This window comes from Triturus cristatus, chromosome 7 (assembly GCF_964204655.1).
Source record: "Triturus cristatus chromosome 7, aTriCri1.1, whole genome shotgun sequence".
Lineage (NCBI taxonomy): Eukaryota > Metazoa > Chordata > Amphibia > Caudata > Salamandridae > Triturus > Triturus cristatus.
In genome coordinates this window covers 1,191,912,824-1,191,932,587 of record NC_140590.1, presented here as the reverse complement: position 1 = coordinate 1,191,932,587, position 19,764 = coordinate 1,191,912,824, and the positions used below count along the sequence as shown (strand labels likewise).

The following is a 19,764-nucleotide window of genomic DNA, read 5'->3' as shown; positions in this document are numbered from 1 at the left end:
AAAATGGCGGCCGATACTTTCTGATTTCGACCGATTCGAATGTTTACAGTCATGTAACCACCAATCAGAATTGAGCTCGCGCACGGCACCGTACGCGTACGGTAAGCTTACCGTAAGCGCACGGAGCGCGCTTACAGATATATTGATTTAAATGCTATTTTCTCAGGACCTACTGAACAGATTTACACCAGACGTGCAAAAGGCACATCCCTGACCTGAGGACTACCTCTCTGCCCAATTTCAAGTAATTCTGTTCAGCCGTTCGGGCTGTAGCTCGGACTAAAGGTCCTATGGGAAAATGCATGGGGAAAACGCGTTTTGGGACCCCCCTTTTTTCTCAGCCCCCGCTTGACGAATCCCCCCGAGACTTTCAGGGTAGGAGCGGAGCGTAGCGCCCCATTAGTTTTGAAAATTTGCGAGGATTCGTCAACCGGCGCCAAAGTTATTCCAAATAGAATGTTGCGGATTTCCTATGGAAACACGGTCCTAACTATAACTATCTACTGGCGACCGCCAGTAGATAATATATATATATATATATATATATATATATATATGTATGTATATGTAAAAATAAGCAATTGCAGCCTAATAAACACCAGAGCTGAATCATGCTGTAAGGAATTTCCACTAAACATGAAAAGCATGCATTAGAAACAGGAGAAACAATCATAAAACTTGTTTAGAAACTGTTTTAATGCTTAATAAACAGTAGAAATTCTCATAAACCACTGAAAGCATAGGAAGCTCCCAGGCTGAATTGCAAATACCCAGTCTAACAAGACTGAAAAGCTAACCTGTAGCTGCATAGCAATAAACTGACACCGTGCCTTTAAGGCACACCTGACCCCCAGCTTCCCATCATGCCTCAGGGGTGACAGTTAGGTCAGTTGTTCTTTGCGGAGACTGAAACAGCCATGGCACAAAGAGTTAACAACATCTTCAAAAGATAACAATCCTTTGCCCGGGGAGGCGGGAGGGTTGCTTATGACTTTGATGAGGATACCCCTGGAAGAGAACTAGGATTACAGGTAAGTAACTAATCCTTCTCTTCCAGGGGATCCTCATCAATAGTCATAAGCATTAGAATAGAGTAGCGAGCCTCACCTCATCTCCCTGCGGTCTAAGGAGAAAACAAAAATGTGATCAGTAAGCTCAGATAGAGCCAAAACTATCCAAACAAATTCCTCAAGGAGGCTTGGCCTACTTGAGCATCAGCCCTGGAATCAGATTCTAGGCAGTTGTGCCTCGTAAATGTATGAACCGATTTCCAGGTTGCCGCCTTGCAGATCTGACATTGGGATGTCATGCAAGAAGGCAACTGTGGCCGCTTTCCCCCTAGTGGAATGCGCCTTAGGGGTTAACGGTAAGGACCTTTTCGCCAGCTGGTAAGCTAAGGTAATGCAGGATACAATCCATCTAGAAATGGATCTTTTAGCCTCTGGGAAGCCTGTTCTCATGGCGCCATAATTGACAAATAACTGATCTGTCTTCCTCATGCCCTTGGTACTTTCCAAGTAAAACTTAAGTACCCTCTTGAGGTCCAAGGAATGAAGCGACCGCTCAGCTGGGGTCGCTGGATTTTGGAAAAAAAGATGGAAGGGAAATGGACTGATTAATATGAAAATCAGACACTACCTTAGGGAGAAAAGATGGATGCGCCCTCAAGACCACTTTGTTATGGTGAAAAACAGTGTAAGGTTCTTTAGTACACAGCGCTTGGATTTCGCTTACTCTGCGCGCTGATGTAATGGCTACCAGAAAAGCGGCCTTCCAAGACAGATGTTGCAAGGAAGCTCTGTGGATTGGCTCAAAGGGTGGGCCCATCAATTTAGATAACACCAGGTTCAACTCCCACGAAGGCGAAGGGTTTAGAACAGGGGGATACACCTTCTTCAAACCCTGTAAGAAGTCCTTGACCACCTGCATCTGGAAAAAGGAGGGCTGACTAGGAGATCTCCTGTATGCTGTAATGGCCTATCTTGAGTGCTTATGAGAAGATGCTTTGAGTGAGGGAGACACTGACAATGGTAAGTAGAGGGTGAGAAAGCATCTTCAGGGACAGCTTGGATGAAGGACGATGTTCACATATTCTCTTCATCTATAGAAATTCTGACTTGCTTAAAATCCTTTTCTAGGGGAGGAGCCTAGCCTGCAGCCGAGATGGCCGCCTAGCTCTTCGGCTCCGCCGACCCTTGCGCCCTTCGTCGATATCCTGGCAAGAATCCTGTGCCTCCGAGCCCTACGCTTACCTGCGCCACGTTCCTGACCACGTTACTGTGACTCCGGTCGAGAACGGAGCTGCCCCGGCGGAGTTGAGCCCCGGTTTCCATTCCGGCCTTCCAAGCGGTCGCAGCCGGGCCATTGTTTAGTGGGGACGGCCGGCGGCGACAACGATAGCAGCGGCCGCTGTGGAGAGGGAGGAGCCGGTGTACCGGACCTGGAGCGCGGCGCTGGGATTCTCACAGCAGCCTTTTCCATGCTCGGCTGCCCAGCGCGCCCCGCTCGCAACATTGTATCCGGCTCCCGTATACTGTATCCCGGCCCAGCTGGGAGAGGGCCGGGATCGCTTCTTTGTTGCAGCCTACAGCAGCGGACGCCATCTTCCGCATCGGAGACCCCGGTCTTGCCGGTGGGTTTCCCTGCACCACAGATTCCTCTGTCCTTGAAGCCTCTCCACGACCGGCTGCCTCCACGTTTCCTGCACCACCAGGGCCCCGCAGAGAGCTCATCACTTTCCAGATACCGATGGCTGGTGAGGGGGGCTTGCTTCCCGGGGCGCTCGATGGTTGCCTGCCTAAGATGGCGGACGCAACAGCACCCTCCATCCTTGATCCACCGCTGGGGCTTCGCGACATCCTGGCAGCACTGGAGGACCTGCGGGTGGCCTTCCACGACTCTGCCACTGGTTTGGAGGACCGGCTTGATTGTATTTTTTCAGCTGGCCATGATGATTCTCCAGTGCGGCATGTTAAGCCACATCTTCAGTCGACTGTCGGTGGATCACCCGAGTTGAGGTGTGTGGCAGTGACGGGGGGACGTGTCCCAGTGCCCGCTGCGGTACTCTTCGGCTCTGCCCTAGAGGAGTCTGACAATACTGCTCCCTTGATATGGCCGGAGCTTGTGTCTCAGACGCCGTTTTGCCCATCTCTTTTGTCCTTTGGTGCCACGTTTCTGTGCGTCCTCCTGGACTTGCTTCCTGTACATCGGCCGGCCGCTACTCTGGAACTTATGCATCGTCCTGCTCCCTGTTGTACTAGCCACGGCATAGCAGTGGCGCATTCTGTGGTCCTTCACTATCGAGCTTCACTCCAGTGTGACTTGTCTCTTACACCTCGACTTCTGCCACGGACTCCATGGTGGCCCATCCCGTCCAGGTTGGCTGTACTGCAATTGTATTCTGTTGGACTGCAGATTCGAAGGGGCCAAGGCTGAGGAAGGGGGTTTTTCTTGTTGCACATTGATACGTATATGGCTGGGACTGGGACTTGTGACTGTTGGAGGTACATGTAGCATGGGTGTTGGGTCGGGGCCTGGGGTTGGGTGACCGCGGGTAACGATTTTGCTTGCATTGAATAGATCCTTGGCCCTCCTCCGATCAACCGTGACTTTCTTTTTCTTTTTCTTTTTCTTCTCTTTCTCTTCTCCTACATTTCGGGTACTCTTTTGGGGCGACAGACACACTGCTAGGGGGGGTAGGCCGTAGCCTCTGCATGCGTGTAGGGTGGGGGGTATATTTCCTTGTTGGTTTTTTTTTTTCTATGGGCCTCCTTTTTCTTTCTTTCTTTTCTCTTTTTCTCTTCTCCCTTTCTACTCTTTACCTTTCTTGCTTGCTCTTTCCTTGCTTATTTCTTGGGTCGATGGGAGGATTGGGAACTTGTGGGTAGTGCTTGGGGATCGTCATGTGATATGCTTCTTTCCTATCCTGATTTCATTGAGTGCGATTGATTACCTTACGGATAATGCTTGCTGACTCTTCTGATGATCGTTGCCCACTATAGTCCTAACTGCATTGCTCTGATTCGGATCCTTCCAGACCTGTTGCGATGGACTTATTTCAAAACTTTATAAAATTAAAACCTCATCATCCTGGCGCTCGGCGGCACAATTGTGTATAACGTAACCTGGGTTATTCGTGCTTGTACTGATATGCTGCTGAGTTGTATAATTGCTTGCTGATGTGCCCTTTATTGTCGAGGCCGGCCTGAGGGTTGTAGGCCCGTATTTGTCTGCACATACTGTTAAATAAAGGTTTTCCAAAAAAAAATAAAAAAAAAAAAAATAAATAAAATCCTTTTCTACATTTGCATGATTGCTAGCTACAGTTTTAATATTGTGCTTTATTGTAGACAGTATATTGGACCTCTAGTTTATTTTAAGTTGTTTCTCATTTTTAAAAGGTATATAGTTACTGTTGCATCAATTTACCCTTTGTCTCTAAACCAGAAATGCACTCTCTTGGAACTCCATGTTTGACTCGTAAACCTACATTGCACATTGGGAGCTGTTACTCTATTTTTCAATCTCTAGCCATGGGTCAGCCATTCTTTAATCTCTCATGATCCTTTTATCCATTCTTTTAGAACTCAATTTTTGACTCTTAAACCCACATTTCGCATGGAAGCTGTTACCCTGGTTTACAATGTCTAGCTTTGGGCCAGCCATTCTCTAATCTCTCTATTATTTTTTTTTTTTGAAAAACCTTTATTATTCGCAGTTGCATCATCTTACAATGTACATTCACCATCCAAGGTGTCGAATCAGTTCGACAATAAGCACACGTTTCCAGATGGTAGGACACAGCCATTCAGCCGGCAACCCGGAGGTCCGGCGGCGTTGTGCAAGTTGACATTTTTACAGGAATTAGGTGCGTACATTGGTTAAAGGTAGGCCTATGGTGCTTTTCGGTGTTTTGTTGTAGTGTTCCTTATGCGCGTTGTCAGCAACCAGAGGATGGCGCTGTGTTCCAGCCCACACCGCGGCTATTTCGGTTGCCACCTAGGCTCCTAGCTTGAGTCGTACAGGACACCGTGGTTAGCCCCAAGTGCAAAGGCCTCCGGGCAGCTTAGCGCCAGCGTCGTGCTCATAGTGTAGGCTGGAGCGCGACAAGGACGGTTCGGTATAGCTCACTGTGGCATATATGGCAACACATATATCCAGCGAGTCCAGCTTGCAGCTTCGCAGTTCAAGGCTATGTGTGTGCTACGTGGCGCGCATCCGTCCCTCCAGCGCTGCGCCCCTCAAGCCGCTAAGTGTCGGGGCACACCTGGTATGCAACACAATGCGCTCTGGGTAAGATCTTTCTGCACTTTCCGGGCGTAGCCGTCCCTTGCAGGGAGTGTGCGCCATCGCTGCCTCATCAGTAAGCGGGGCACGCTAGGTAGGGTAGCGCCTCGGGGCGCCGGACGACGCATCCCTCGTCTGTTATCTGCGGTTAGGTAGGGATCCGGTCAGGGAACTTAACCAATAAACAAACTGTTCCCTGTGCATGTGCGGCGATAGGGGGAATCGAGGTTAGGGTCGTAAACTCAGGCGGGGTCGAGGGGAAAGGGGGAGGAGGGAGGAGGAGATCATTCTGCATTGGAGCGGGAGGGGGCATCAACTGTCGAGAGGGGCACAGCGGGACCACGCGATATACGCGGGAAGCAGCAGGTCAGAGGGGGGGGGGGGAAAGGGGCTGTCAGGAAGGCTGGGATCCCATAGCGCCGGTGCCCGCACCCATTTTCTCTATGTATAGGGCGCTCCTCTGTGCCAGGGAGGGAGCGGCTGGGTAGAGTGGAGTGGTCATGCCTTCCCGTCCGGGCCCGCAGCCGGACATCGCGCGCGTTGCTTCAGACTGCGGCGGCAGCGGTCACTGTGCGCACGCTATAGTTGTACAGCGAGTAATTCCCGGCAGCAGTCTCATGTAGGGTGGAAGTAGGGGGCACCAGGGGCAAGCAGAAGGGGGCGGGAGCTAACTCCGTCGCGGTCTTAGGGTTGTCACTGCCCAACCAGCAAGGGAGCGGCAAACTCCAGAGACTCAGGTTATCCCTCGGTCTTGGCAGGCCACCTGAAACGCTGTGAGGAGGTTATCCCTAAGCTGGGCGATGGGGAACTTCCGGAGCCCCGCAGTTTCCTCGCGAAGGAGCACCGCACTCTCCGCCCGCGCCCAATTAACGAAGGAGGCTTTCCAATGTCTGGTGTGTGGGGGGGCTGCTGCCTTCCAATGCTTAGTGAGCAAGCGTTTGGCCGTTATAAGACCCATGTCCCAAAAGCGTGCCTGCGCTTTGTTATCTTTTGTGCGCTTATACAACCCTAGTATGCATGCCTCCCATGTGTGCGGTAGTCGTCCGTCAGCGCTGCACGCGAGCAGTGTCAGTACGTCGTCCCAGTATGTCCGTATATCAGGGCAGTGCCATAGCATGTGTAAGAGGTCCGCTCCCGGTAGCGAGCACCGCTGGCAAGTTGCGTCTGTCCGCGAGAAGTATCTGTTAATCTTTTCGGGCGTGAGGTATGCACGCTGCAGTATGTAGTATTGTATAATTTTAAAGCGGGGGTTGCGTGGGATGTTGGTCGGGCCGGCCAGTATCAGTGCCCATTCTTTGTCTGTCCAGTCTCTTCCCCTGTCTGTCGCCCAGCGCTCCCTCAGTGTTAATGTGGATGGTTGCGAGTGCGCCTGCAGTGCCTGTGCTAGCCAGTGTATGATGTGCGCACCATTACCCATAACGTGCAGGTATTGTATGAAGGTATGTGTCGGAGGCTCCACCGCCACGTCGCCCCAGGAAGTCGTGAGTGTGTGCAAGAGGGAGGCATGTAGGAGGAACTGCCCCGCCGGGAGAGCCGTGTCTTCAGCCAGGTTGACGAATGTGAGTAAGTCGCCATCCGCATACAGATCGCTCAGCGTGTCCACTCCCGCTTGTTCCCAGCCAGCCAAGTGGACCTCTGTGAGCGGCCCCGTCGGGCCAGGCATGCCCAAGAGTGGCAAACTCGGGGCATATGGCGTAGTCGCGCGCGTGAGACTGAGGCACCGCAGGAAACATCTGCGCGCTACCGCCAGGTAGATCTGTGAGGGGCAGGGCGTGCGGGTTATCGGGTGGAACAGCGTATTTATTTGCGTTCGTGTCCAGGCAGCCGCGTGCGAGGCAGTGTCCTCAAGCTGCTTGCCGCTCAGCCATCCCGCCACCCATTGCATCTGTGCCGCGAGATAGTACAGTTCCAAATTAGGGACCGCCAAGCCCCCCGAATCCGTGGGCATTTATAATTTAGCCAGCGCCACTTGCGGTCTCCCCTTGTTCCAGATGAGGCTACGCAACAGCACCTATAGGTCGCGGAATAGCTTGGTGGGAACATACAGAGGCATGTTCGCAAAATAATAGAGTAGGCGAGGCAGCACTATCATTTTGGTCAGTGCCACGCGACTAGGCACGTTAAGGGGTAAGGTGTTCCAGAAGCCAACTTGTGCTCGGACAGAAGCGATTGCGCGAAGGAGGTTCCCCTCCAGGACGTCTGCTGGGGTTCTGTAGATCCTTATCCCCAAGTAGCGGAAGGTGGTGGGATGCCATTGTAGCCTGTCCCCTCCCAGCCAGATGTCGCATTCAGGCGTTTTTGGGCTAAAGGGATAGGCCCCCGACTTGGCCCAATTGACTCTCAGGCCTGATACCTCCTCAAAGGTGCGGAAGATGTCAGTGAGGGAGGCAGGGATGGCAGTTATGTCCCTGACGTACAGCAGCAAGTCATCCGCATACAGTGACACCGCATGCAGACCGTCCGCCAATGGGATTCACCATTCCAGCCCGTGCGTCCTGAGAGTCGCGGCCAGGGGTTCCATGGCCAGAGAAAACAGCAATGGCGACAGTGGGCAGCCCTGGCGAGTGCCTCTGCGGACCCGGATGGCAGCTGAGAGGAGGCGGCCCGTGCGGACTCGGACTGTCGGCCTGCCATAAAGCAGGTCAATCATAGCACTGTATCGCCCCCCCCCCCCCCCAGCTGATACTTCTCTGTGACCGCCCTCAGATACGGCCACTCGACAGAGTCGAAGGCCTTCTCCAGGTCCAGTATCAGGCATCCCGCTCTTGGCCACTGCTGCGTGGCGTATTCCTGTACCCGAAAGAGGCGGCGGATGTTGTAGGAAGTGTGGTGTGTGGGAACAAATCCATTTTGATCTCTGTGCACCAGAGCGGGTACATGAGGGGCCAGCCTCCTGGCTAATGCAGAAGCCAGGATTTTATAATCCGTGTTCAGCAGCGCCAATGGGCGGTAAGAGCCCACCCGTGTGCTATCCTTGCCAGGTTTAAGAATAGAGACCAGCATGGCTTCATTTAACTTTGGGGGTAAAGCGGCATCTTCCGCTGCCGCGTGGTACATTCGCAGTAGTTCCGGGACGAGGATGTCCGAGCCGGCCTTGTAAAGCTCAGCCGGCAGCCCGTCCGGGCCCGGGGTTTTGCCATTTGACAGGTTAAAGATGGCTTCTCGGAGCTCGTCTGACTCCAGCGGGGCTCCCAACTCGTCCTGCTGCGCAATAGTCAGTTGCGGCATTTGCAGGGGGGAGAGATAGCCGGCTATATCAGGATGAGGGACTGATAAGCGGGAGCGATACAATGCGTCCTAGTGAGCAGTAAAGGCGTCATGTATGCCAAGTTGTGTGTATACTAGTTCCCCCCCCTCCGTCCGTATGGCCGCCACCGGGGTCGAGCGGGCTTCTTGAGAGATCAGCCACGCTAAAAGTTTGCCTGGTCTGTCGCCAAGGTGATGTGTTCTCGCCGAGTGCGCGGCATAGTTGACATTTCGGAGTCGCTCCAAGAGGCGCGCATGTTCTGTGTGGGCCTCGTGTAGCGGGTCCCCGTCTCCATCTATAGCCCCCTCCTCTCGTGCAAGTAAGTCCGACTCCAGCCTAGTTAAGTCACTCTCCAGTTGGTGCCTCACGTGTCCTTGTGCATGCAGGCAGTGCCCCCGGAGCACTACCTTGAAGGCGTCCCACTCCACCTGTGGAGTGGATGCCGTACCGGCATTATCCTCAAAATATTGCGCGGCGCGCGCAAGCAAGGCATCACGGAAAGCTGCGTCCAGTAACAGCGCAGGTTGTAGGCGCCATGTGGGTACAGGAGGGTGCGGGCGGACCCAGGCCATGGACATGAAGTGTGGGTTGTGATCTGAGTGCGTGCGGCCCATGTATTGTGTGTCTGTCACGTGGGGTAGGAGGTCAGTTGATGCCATGAACCGGTCCAGGCGGACATGTAAGTCGTGAGCGCCAGAGTAGTAGGAATATGTCCGCGTCCCCGGGTTGCGCAGCCGCCAAACATCATGTAGATCCCATTGTGCGGCCCATTCCAATAGTGCTTTCGTGGCTCCCCTTGTAGAGGCGTTAGCCGGGGGTGGGAAGGAGCGATCCAGTGTTATATCTAGAGTGCAGTTATAGTCGCCCCCTATGATCCACGAGGTTGCATGCCAAGGTGCCATGGTCGCTGAGAGCCGCGCCAGGAAGCCCCCCTGATCTACATTGGGGGAATAGAGGGACACCAGTGTAATAAGCTGGCCATCTAGCCTGCCCTGCGCAGCTGTATACCTGCCCTCCCGATCCACTACAGTTTCTGTGGTTTCCCAAGGAGTCCCAGGGCGGACCCATATCAGTGTTCCGCGAGCGTATGAGGAATATTCCGTAGCATACAGTTGCCCTCGCCATCTACGGTGCAGTGCCTGCACCTCAGCTCCGTTCAAATGGGTTTCTTGGAGCAGCGCTATGTTGATTTTATGCCGCTTTAGGTATGAGTATATATGATAACGTCTAGCCGTTGTGTGCATTCCCCTGACGTTCCAGGTGCATATTTGTACATTAGCCATAGCAGTCGCGTGTGTGCGCGCCTCCCTCACCCCCACGAGGCGTGGCCTCCAGTTCAAGGGCCCCCCAGGTCCAGCAGTCCGCTCCCACTGTGCAGTTAAGTTGAGCGTCGTGCGCGCAGTGTCTTGATCTCCAGCAGGGTAGGGGGATAGGGAAGAAAGGGAATACAGAAAGCCTTAACATGGCAACAAAGTCCAAAATACCAAAAGGTCGGCTGTACAACAGTTCGCCGTCCAAACACTCAAGTGAGCTCGTAAACTATACAGTCTTAGGGGGATCTTGTGGGTTATATCTTATCAGTAATCAAAACGGTGCAGTCCTGGATACGCCCTGCATCTCTCCCGGGTGAGGTGTGCAAGCCGCTGCTGACCGGCGGACGTCTAGTGTCTGTCGCTCAATGCCGTGGCTGCTGTACGCCCAGTTACCAGTCAAGTGCAGGCAAGGGTGCCAGGGGGGGCATGCCCCTCTCCAAGTGGTTCTTGTGGCAGCGGGCCGGCAGTAGAGCACTGTGGGGCACATTTGCGTATCTGCGAAGTGGGTGAATGATTCACGTGTCTATGATTAGAAAATGTACTTACAGTGTCCAGCTCCGTGTTGGAGTCCCCCAGAGCAGCGACGGTGTGGGCGCAGGTAGGCCCGAGGCAGTTCTAGTGGCAGGCGGGGCAGCTAAGCAGGAACTCAGGGAGGCCCGCGGCAGATGGCAGTCCGCCACCGGGTCCCGTCAACCAAAGAGATCCACTGTTTGCGGCGTGACCTCTGGGGGTCCCCCAGAGCTCTGTGTATCCGGGATGCCATAGAGCGCCTCATCGTCCGTTGAGGACACTGCCGGGCTAGCGCCCAGGCGGAGCGACGGTGCCGGAGAATTGCTGATTGCCGCCACCCTGCGCAGAGCATCTCGCTGTTCCTGTTGAACGAGGTCCACCGGTGGGGAGTGGCTCATCGCTCCTCTTACCAGCGGCGGCGTGGGCGACCTGCGGCGGCGCCGCCGTCTTGATCCTCTGGCCCTCTCTGTTGTGGCAGGTTCCGGCGCCCTTCGCGGCGCGTCCGGCATTCCTCCATCCAGCCAGGCCTCCGCTTCCTCAGGGCTCGTGAAGAAATGTGTCTTGTCACGCGCTACCACTCTCAGTTTAGCAGGGAAAAGTAGCGAGTACTTGAGGTCCGCTTCGCGCAGTCTTCTTTTTACTGCCAGGAAGGAATGCCTCTGTCTCTGCACTCGCGCTGTGTAGTCCGGAAAGAAAATCACCGTGGCGTTGTCGATGGTAACTTCCCCTAGGTTCCTGGCTTCGCGCAGTATGGCATCTCGATCTCTGTAGTTGAGAACCCGAAGGAGAAACGGTCTAGGGTTAGAGCCCGGGGGGAGCGGTCTCGTGGGCACACGGTGGGCGCTCTCCACCACAAAGTAGGGGGAAAGCGCGTTGTCTGGCAGCAGGTCTCGTAGCCAGTCCTCAACCCTGCGGGCGGGATCCGCTCCTTCCCATTTCTCCGGAATGCCCACTAGGCGGATGTTATTTCTTTGTGCCCGACCCTCCGCATCTTCGGCTCGGCCTTCCAAGAGTTCCACTCTGGTCAGGAGATCGTGTACCTTTTTGTCTGTCTGCACCGCCATTGGCTCGATTACTGCCATTGTGTCTTCCAGCGTCTTTGAGCGATCTTGCAGCTTTTTATGATCGGCTCGGAGGTGGGTTAAGTCTATCGCCACGCCATCGATTCTGGTCTCCAGGGAGGTGCGTGTCTGCTGCAGGGATTCTTCCATCCGTTCCATGGCAGCCAGGACGCTATCCAGCTTCGCCGCTACTTGCTCGGTATCCATCTTGGGCGCTGTTGTCGCTTGTTTTCCCCTCGCCGTTGCAGTTCCCGGTCCGGTGCGTGTTCGCACCCCCCTAGGCATGGAGCTGGTGGCGCGTGCAAGGTATTCTCTCCGGCCGCAGAGGGGGTGGAGGCCCATCGCGCGTGGCGAATCATCCCCGCGAAGTCTAGGCTGTCGTTGCGGGCCTTGTACCACCTCCAGGGAGAGGGGCGGCTCACACGTCCATTCCAGCGCAGCGCCGGGTTCTGCTGCTCCAAGCCGCCGGGCCGCGTGCAATGCGTCGCGGGCGCCGCGGGTCCAGAGGTTCCGAGCAGCGAAGGGTCCAATGGCAGCTAGACGGATGTCTGATGGCTCCCTCCAAAGGGTTGGGTCGCGCTTGCGCCCCCTTGCTACTCCGCATTCGCGCTCTTCCCCCGCCGTGACCAGAGGCGCAGGATTCGTGCTTCGCGGGTCTAAGGGGTCCAGCCAGGTACCCCGGTAGTGCCCTCGGGCAGCGGCAACATGGGCTGCTGTGTTCTGCAGTGGTGCAACCCCCGTCCAGAGCGAGTCCGCCCCCAGCGTCCAAAGGCTTGCAGGAAACGAGGAGGGGAAGAGACTGTCTCAGTTCAACAGTAGCCAGGCCAGAGCGGGGGGGGAGGTGGAGCCTCTGTGTCCCTTCGTAGGTCCTGGGATCCCTATTGTTGTTGCGGAATCCCGCTCTTCTCAAAGGCCATCCCAGCCCGGCGGTAGCTCGAGGGCATCTGCTTGTATGCGGCAGTGGCTAGGCACCGTCTTCTCCCCGGCTCCACCCCGCCGCTCCTAGGGCCCCGGTCAAACAACTCACTCATAGGCCAGGCGCTGCAGGCTGCGTCCACTTGTTCATTCTAGGTCGTCCCCAGCTCGCCACCGCCGTCAATTAGCTCTTCGTGCCAGTCCTGCGGGGGCACCTCCGCAACGGTCGTGGGCCTCCTTTCGTTGCCGCGATATTTCCCCCGTAGGCCGCAGCTCAAGGCCCAGGGAACCGTCTGAAGCCGCGGGCTCGCGTAGTCGTTGTCTCCAGGCGCGCGTCCACCAAGGCGGCCTCAGTCTCGTCGTCTGGGTCGGTGCGGGGTCCCACCTCCGATTCGCCCCAGAGTCAGCCAGGGCAGGCAGTAGTACCCGGAGCAGGTCCGCCGGCAGTATCGGGCCGTGTAGAGGAGTTTTTAGCGGAGAAACGACCCGGGGCAGGGAGGCTCAAGCGGGAGCTCTACCCGGGCACGTCTGGTCTCATCGCGTGCTAAGCCACGCCCCCATTCTCTAATCTCTCATGATAGCGGTGTGCTCTCCTTGGGTGTTTCTACTTGATTTTGCTCTGTTTATTTATTTCTGTGTTACTAAGTAATGCATCTTAATCTGCCTTGCCCAATCTCACATCCAATTTATACACTTATTAAGTGAATTTATCAAGTGTAGTGTTCACTATGATAATATTTTAGCTGCTGTTGTTGCAGTATTAATACTGCCATGATACCATTTTCTAAAGGATGGTGACCTACTTGGTTAGTATTCCAACCATATTGTTCTTGGTTCTTTTCCCAGATGTAAACTCATTCTATGCTCTTATTTTCTTGAACATTTACTTGTAAGACTGACGGTTTGCATTTTAAATCTTTAGTTAGCTGACTACCATTCCCCCATAGGCTTTTCTGATCTGTCTGCCAAACACATGCACTTCTTGAAATATGGTACTTTTCAGGACGATGCTGCCTCTTATTCATGATTTTCAGCATTTTTGTCCTGTCAGTGACAGCTGCACGCTTAACTAAAAATCACTGAATGTAGGATGGCTGTGGCTGAGTAGTGGCACAACCCTGAATCCTGTCTTTCTCCTGACTCCTGCTGCCCAGCATCCAGAATGTGATCTCCCCCTGAAACTTCCTCATTTAAGGCTCTCCTTTTCTATCGCTCCTGTCCTGTCTGCAGCCGGGGAAATTCAGATTTTCAATGACCATCTTTGCCAGTTGTGACCTTGCTCCACTACCTCACCTTTAATTGTTGTTGTCTACCGAACAGTCATTTGAACCAAGTCTCATACATTTTGCAAAAACTGTACTTGGGCTTCCAGTTCTAGCAACAACGCTCAGCTTGGCCATGTGATTATAAACATCTTTGGACAGGGTTGTCCTGATAATGGCGATGAGTACTCCTGGTGTTCTTCCAACCTTGGATTATTTCCTCAATGAAGGTATGATTGGAATCTGCAAAGTAAGAGTAGGGACAAGTCATTCACAATAGTCACCGCAGGACCTTTACTTTAAAGCCCCCTTTCTTTGTAGTGTCATGCTCCCAACGTCCTCACCAGGTTAGTTACCCTTTTCCGGCTATAAAAAGAGCAACTGGATTAATGTTTCAAGAGGCGTCCCTGGATTAGGGATGAGTGAGTAATATATATTCTCAGGACTCTTCTGAGCTATGGAATGTGATCCTGTGCAGTCTTTCAGGTAGGTTGCAGTTCCTGAATCTTGTGATGGACGATTTGCTTATTGCCCAGTATACTGGTGTTACTCCAGCAAATAGCCTATTCTAATTTTTCACATTTTTCTGTTGCTTGTTTTCATTTATTTGTGCCGGATCACTTGTGAAACAGAGGCTATCTGAGGAAGCTCGCTGCAGGGGCGCCTTCCTTGCATATGTTCTGGTCAACTATTGTAGTTGCTTGCTAGGTGGTTTTCTAATGTTTAGTGTTAATTATAAGAAAGACTCGTGTTGGAGGGGGGAAATAATGAAAAATTATTTTTGTCATGGCTTTTCTCTCTTTTAGGAACAATGATGAAACTCCAGGGCAGTGGAGGGATATCTTCCTGAGTGGGTTCAATGAACAGATTCTCAGGTAAGGTTCTAGGTTTCCCTTGTACACTATCACATCTCTTGACATTGCACTCCTCTCATATCTTCTGTTTAGACTGCTACAACTCTGAATCTTCTTTTAACAAATGGAACAATATACTGCATGAGGGTAATAGCTTTGAGAAAACGGTGACTCTTGATCCATTTTACTCTATGGGCAGAGCTCCTCACTTGGCACCCCCATACTCCTTCTTGATCATAAGACCAATAAATGCATCCATGGAAACTGTCTACATGTGCCTCTGCAATTATAAACACGTCCTCCCTAGATAAAGGAACTGCATGAATGAGCTAACCAAAGCCTTACCCACACCCCGTAAGCTGATGAAAGGAAAGGGGAGTGCTGTTGGGCAGTTGTGGGACTCCAAATTCTGCAATGTGCTGTCTGCTGACATCTCCAGTGAGAGACATCTTCTAGCCCTCAGAAATAACACCTAGTAATCCTGAACTCAAGTCTGAAGTCAAACTTTATCATTGCTTCATTCATTGGAGCTCTGAAGGAAGAGCATGAGGGTGTTGGAGCGGGGAGCCACCCTTTGCTGCCCCACCAGATACAAGGTATCTAGTTGTGAGGTGGGAACAGGAATGGAAGCCCTAAGAGACCTTCTCTTAGCCCTTCCATTGCAGCACTAACTTTAGAATCCTGTCCTCTGTTGTTGAGATGAGGGAGTGAAGGATCTAACATGCTGAGCAGCCTCTCTCATGTTCTTATCCTCATCAGCCCAAAAAAGCAGATTGGGTTTGGGTAGTTGAAAGGGAGGGACTAGGAAGAGCTGGACAAATGTAGGGTGATCTGAAGGAGGAAGGCTATGGAGGGAATAGGAAAGGACAGAGAAGCAAGTGAGAGAAGCTTAGATAGAAAACAAGGTAACAGCGTCTTAGAAAGTAAAAGAAAGCAACACAGGCAAAAGAGAAAGCTGCACCTAACTGAGAAAAAAAAAACGGTGAGATAGAGACCAAGTGGTACAAAGGGGGAGTGCAATGAATACTGGCTGCAAAGATACAGGTGTGAGAGAGTGATGTGAGGCACAGAGGAGGCTAAAAGATAGAGAAAACCCATAGGCATAAATGCAAGTCATATGGTTGAGAAAGTAATAGACAGACTGAGGCACAGTTGAGAGTCAAAGAAACACCCTAGATTTAGAGACAAAATGAGAGAGTAAGACCGGAACATAGAGGTTACAGAAAGAGAGTGGCAGGTAGACAGACCTAAAATACATTAAACAAAATTAGAGTGGAGCATTGAAGAGCAGCATGTGTGTGCCATGAGAGGCTGCGTGGAATGCACCCTTCCCCCTTTCTGACTCACGAACAAATCTGCTAACCAGCACATAGTATTGAGCACTGATATCTAAGCATGCGGCTGCAACATCAGCAGCGTCGAAGGAAGGAAAGTGAAGGAGGCATGCACCATATGTTTGATAGTGACAGACACACACACACGCACACACACGCACACCCACACCACACCCACCCCCACACCCACCCCCACACACCCACCCGCATGCTGGTTGAGGGAGGAAGAATTGGATCCAATTAAGTCCATATTGGCGTAGTTGCAAAGCAAGAGGGAACTCAAGAAGACTGGGGAAAACCAGCTTTATTGGTATTTGTTTTCTTTTTTTATCTAATTTTAGCCTGCAGAACATGTTTCCAACAAGATCTCTGGTCCAGCTTGGGCTCTATTTAGTGTGGAATACTGGCAAAGTGGAAGCTCTTTTGATATTTACTCCAAATTACTCTCTCCCACTCCAGTTGATGCATTTTTAATTGTATCCTCGCTGGGAGCTTGAACATAAAGTGGACTCGGGGGCAAATAGCAGAACCAAGCAACTTTAATTTCAACTTATCTCGAATTTCAGTCATGCTCCAATTAGTAGAGTTAACCACACAGTGAAAAATTGTCAAAGACAGAGCAGTGAAGATCCATATAACATGTGAAGAAATAGATAAGGATCTCAGAAAGGATCAGAATAGTTAAGAAAAACAAACTATATGTACCTACAGTTGTATGATCAGAGATTACTATTTAAGAAAGAAATGGGGCAGTATCCCCCACAACAGTCATGCTTGCCAATGACTTTCCACCCCCGTGCAAGGCTCACTGATGTAAAATTGCAAATAAAATCAGAAAATAAAACTTTGCAGAAAATCAAATCCTATACGAACCCAGAATTATAAGAAACTGATGTAAGAAAGTGCCTCATGAAAGAGAGGGATAAGAAGATCAAACAATTGAGGGGCAAGCAGAAGTATATTTTTTTTTTGGGGGGGGGGGGGCCTGGTCCACAACTGTAACCAAACATTAAAGCTGTGCATTCTTTTTCCAAATACCTGTAGGGAAAAGGGTACAGTATGCAAGGTTTTAACCCCTTCGATGCTCATGACGGAACGGTTCCGTCATGAGCATCGGTTGAGCTGTGCTCATGACGGAACCGTTCCGTCATGACCACGCCCGCGCTAGAACCCTTCAGCACCGCGGGGGAATCCGCGCAGCGCTGAAGGGGTTAAAGCATACATTGCTTTCTTGGTGCTTTTTTTTATTATTATTGATGCAATTGGTGGTACTACTAACTATGGATCCCCAGAATATCCTGGTACAAAAGTATTGAGGACAGAATATCAAAAGGTAAGTGCATATTGGAAAGTATAGCCTTACTATTCCTAACTCCACATCTACATACTATGAAGCTATACATACCAAGTAAGTACATATATGTGCAGTAAGATATAGAAAATGAATACTCACTTACCTGTCAATATTTTGATTTCACTCATTCTATCCTTTATATTCTGTGCCATCAGTATTCTGGTTTTGATATTCAGGATGCACACTGTTCGATTCAATGGAAGGAATACATGGATTTTTTATGTACCCAATACAGCACACTCAATCAACTTTCCACAATCGAACTTTAACTCCTATCAATTAGATGGTATTTAAAGTAGAGAGGTGTAATGCCACTGACTTGCAGCTTTGTGTATTTTCTATACATTTCAAGATTTGTGAAATGCAAAGTTTATGACTTTTATTTTTAATAAGCTGGCTTCAGCTCAAAGCCCCCCTCCCACACCTCTTGCCTTAGGCTGTGGATCTCCAGCTTCCACACTCAGCATTTGTTTGCTGGAGGATATCCCACTTGGGACATTTTGCATTAGGAAATCATCACACCTGGAAGATTTGTAGGGCTAAACCTCACCTCGTAAAGTTAGGAAACTTTATCTGCTTTGTTAAGTATGGAGTTTACTAATTCCACCTAACTTCATAAGTGAAGTTGTAAACTTGTTACTAATTTTCAGAGCCTTTTGGAGTATATCAGACAAAAACATTTTTGTAAATTAGTGCAAAGTAAGTGTTTTAAACATTAAGTTGCAACAGTGATGAAAACTAAATAGAATTGAAGTGTAATTTTACAGGAAAAGTTGGGAAGGTCCCACAATGAATTGCACTATAAGGTTGTGAAAAAAATAGATCCATCAATGAAATTTGATCAGTAGTACCAGTTAAAACGGCATAGATTTGAGGCTCCGACAATGGCAAACACCCCTCATAGTTACAGGCAGGTTGAGCAAAAGGTGCTGTACAAAAGGAGACCTTCCTCGGACACCAACAGCAAGACGGGTAGGCATGTTAAGGGATAGGTGATGGTGTGACCTGGAATAGGTCTATTTGAGGCCTGTGGCCTGGATGAAGATACCAATTCTATCGCCAGTTAGAGGAGCTATAGGTGGGCAGGCAGCTTCACTCCCTCTCCAGCTCTAAGTGATGGTTTTAAGATTTGCATCTAAGATCCTGCTCTGTGATTATCTCTGTGTTTGATGATGCTTGCATGGTACCTCCAATTTGCACGCTTCTGAGTTCTCCACTTCCAGAAATAAGGACAGTCTCCTCTCTTTCCCATGCAGTAGACTCCTTGCATATAACCATGAACATGGCACCCTCGATGTTTCTAACGTTACTTAGACGAGCATGCACTTTGCTGAGGGGTGATTGTAGAAAGCATGAAAGCCTGCCATGTGTACTAGAAATGGAAAATATTTACTTGCAGAGGGATTATTCGTGTTCCTACAGGGGTAGTTAAGTCAAGCTTCACATTGTGAGGCAGTTAAGAGGCTGTCATAATAGAACTTGAACTTCCAAGCACGTAGGTTGTACTTTTAAGCAACTGTACCAGCAAAAGTAGACTTGGCTGGTATGCATTCAAAGGGAAGTCATCTGTTCTTCTCACCAAGAGCATGTATTAAAAAGTAGGCTGGTGGTGCCATTGCTAAGCTTTTTTTGCCAAGTGCATCTAGCTCTCATTTTGTTCCTTGAGGGTCTATTTTACTTTTTTTTCTTCTCCTCCTCTCCCCACTTCCTCTCGCCCTTTTCCCAACTACCCTTTTCTGTTTGCTGGTGCAACTGTCTACCTTCCTGGCCTGTCTTTACTGCTCTCTTGCTTTTACTATTTACTCTCCTTCCTTTCTGCCCTTCAACTCTCCTTTCCAAGAACATCTTTTCTCTATCTTGTTCTATCTTTCTCAAAACGTTTTGATTCTCTTTCTAGCCCTCTTCTCTGTAAACCATGTTTTGCTACTGAAACTTTCTCTCGGCTGTGCATGGCCGTGAGCAACAGCTGCCACCTTTCTTTGGCCACTGTGCTTTTCTATGTTTCCCAGTCTGGTAAGCCCACCATTCTAGGGGCTTTCTGGAACTGGAGAAGTCCCCTATGACAATGGAGCAAAGAAGATAGTGCAGTGTGGCCAATTATTCCTGCAGCTTGGTGTCCATTCTTGGTGGACAGGACATCAGGCTGCATTGATTTTATAGGTTTTAACCATTTCATTATGCTGTGGACTTCAACTGGTCGCCCACAGTACTGGGAAAGAAAATGTTTCTGATAAGAACATCAAACATTTTCTTTTCCAAAATCAAGATCTGGACGTGAAGGAAATGCTTCCCTCGAGTCTGGAGTTTGGATTTCTTTTTTTGTTTGCTGTATTGCGCAGCACACTGTGCGCACTGATGTGACAGCAAAACAAAAGTGAAAGAAGACTGATACTGGAATGTACACGATCCACAAATGCCCTACCATATAGCATTTCTACACTTCTCCCAATAACAATAGCACCTCACTTGTGTTGCTTGGCTCTTGTCGGTAAAAAGTCCTAAAACGCAGCTAGGAAACATCAAGAGTTTGCCTTGCAGATTGCCCTACAGTGGCAATGTGGGTAGCTGCGGTATTTAGGCCAGGGCTTGGCCCGCACCCAGAGAAACTCGCCAAGCCCAGATATTTCT

General features: G+C 50.7%; 1 protein-coding gene across 3 annotated transcripts in view; it reads left to right on the top strand.

Moving 5' to 3' along the window:
* Positions 1-19,764, top strand: part of TEP1 (telomerase associated protein 1) — a 1,383,286-nt gene that overhangs the window by 454,467 nt on the left and 909,055 nt on the right. For all 3 annotated transcript variants that reach the window (XR_014966740.1, XM_085618536.1, XM_085618535.1), the window contains exon 17: positions 14,401-14,469. Coding sequence is in view for 2 of the 3 variants with exons in the window: in XM_085618536.1 (XP_085474662.1) it covers positions 14,401-14,469 (69 nt within the window). In the remaining variant the exon portion in view is untranslated. The remainder of the gene's footprint in view (positions 1-14,400; positions 14,470-19,764) is intronic.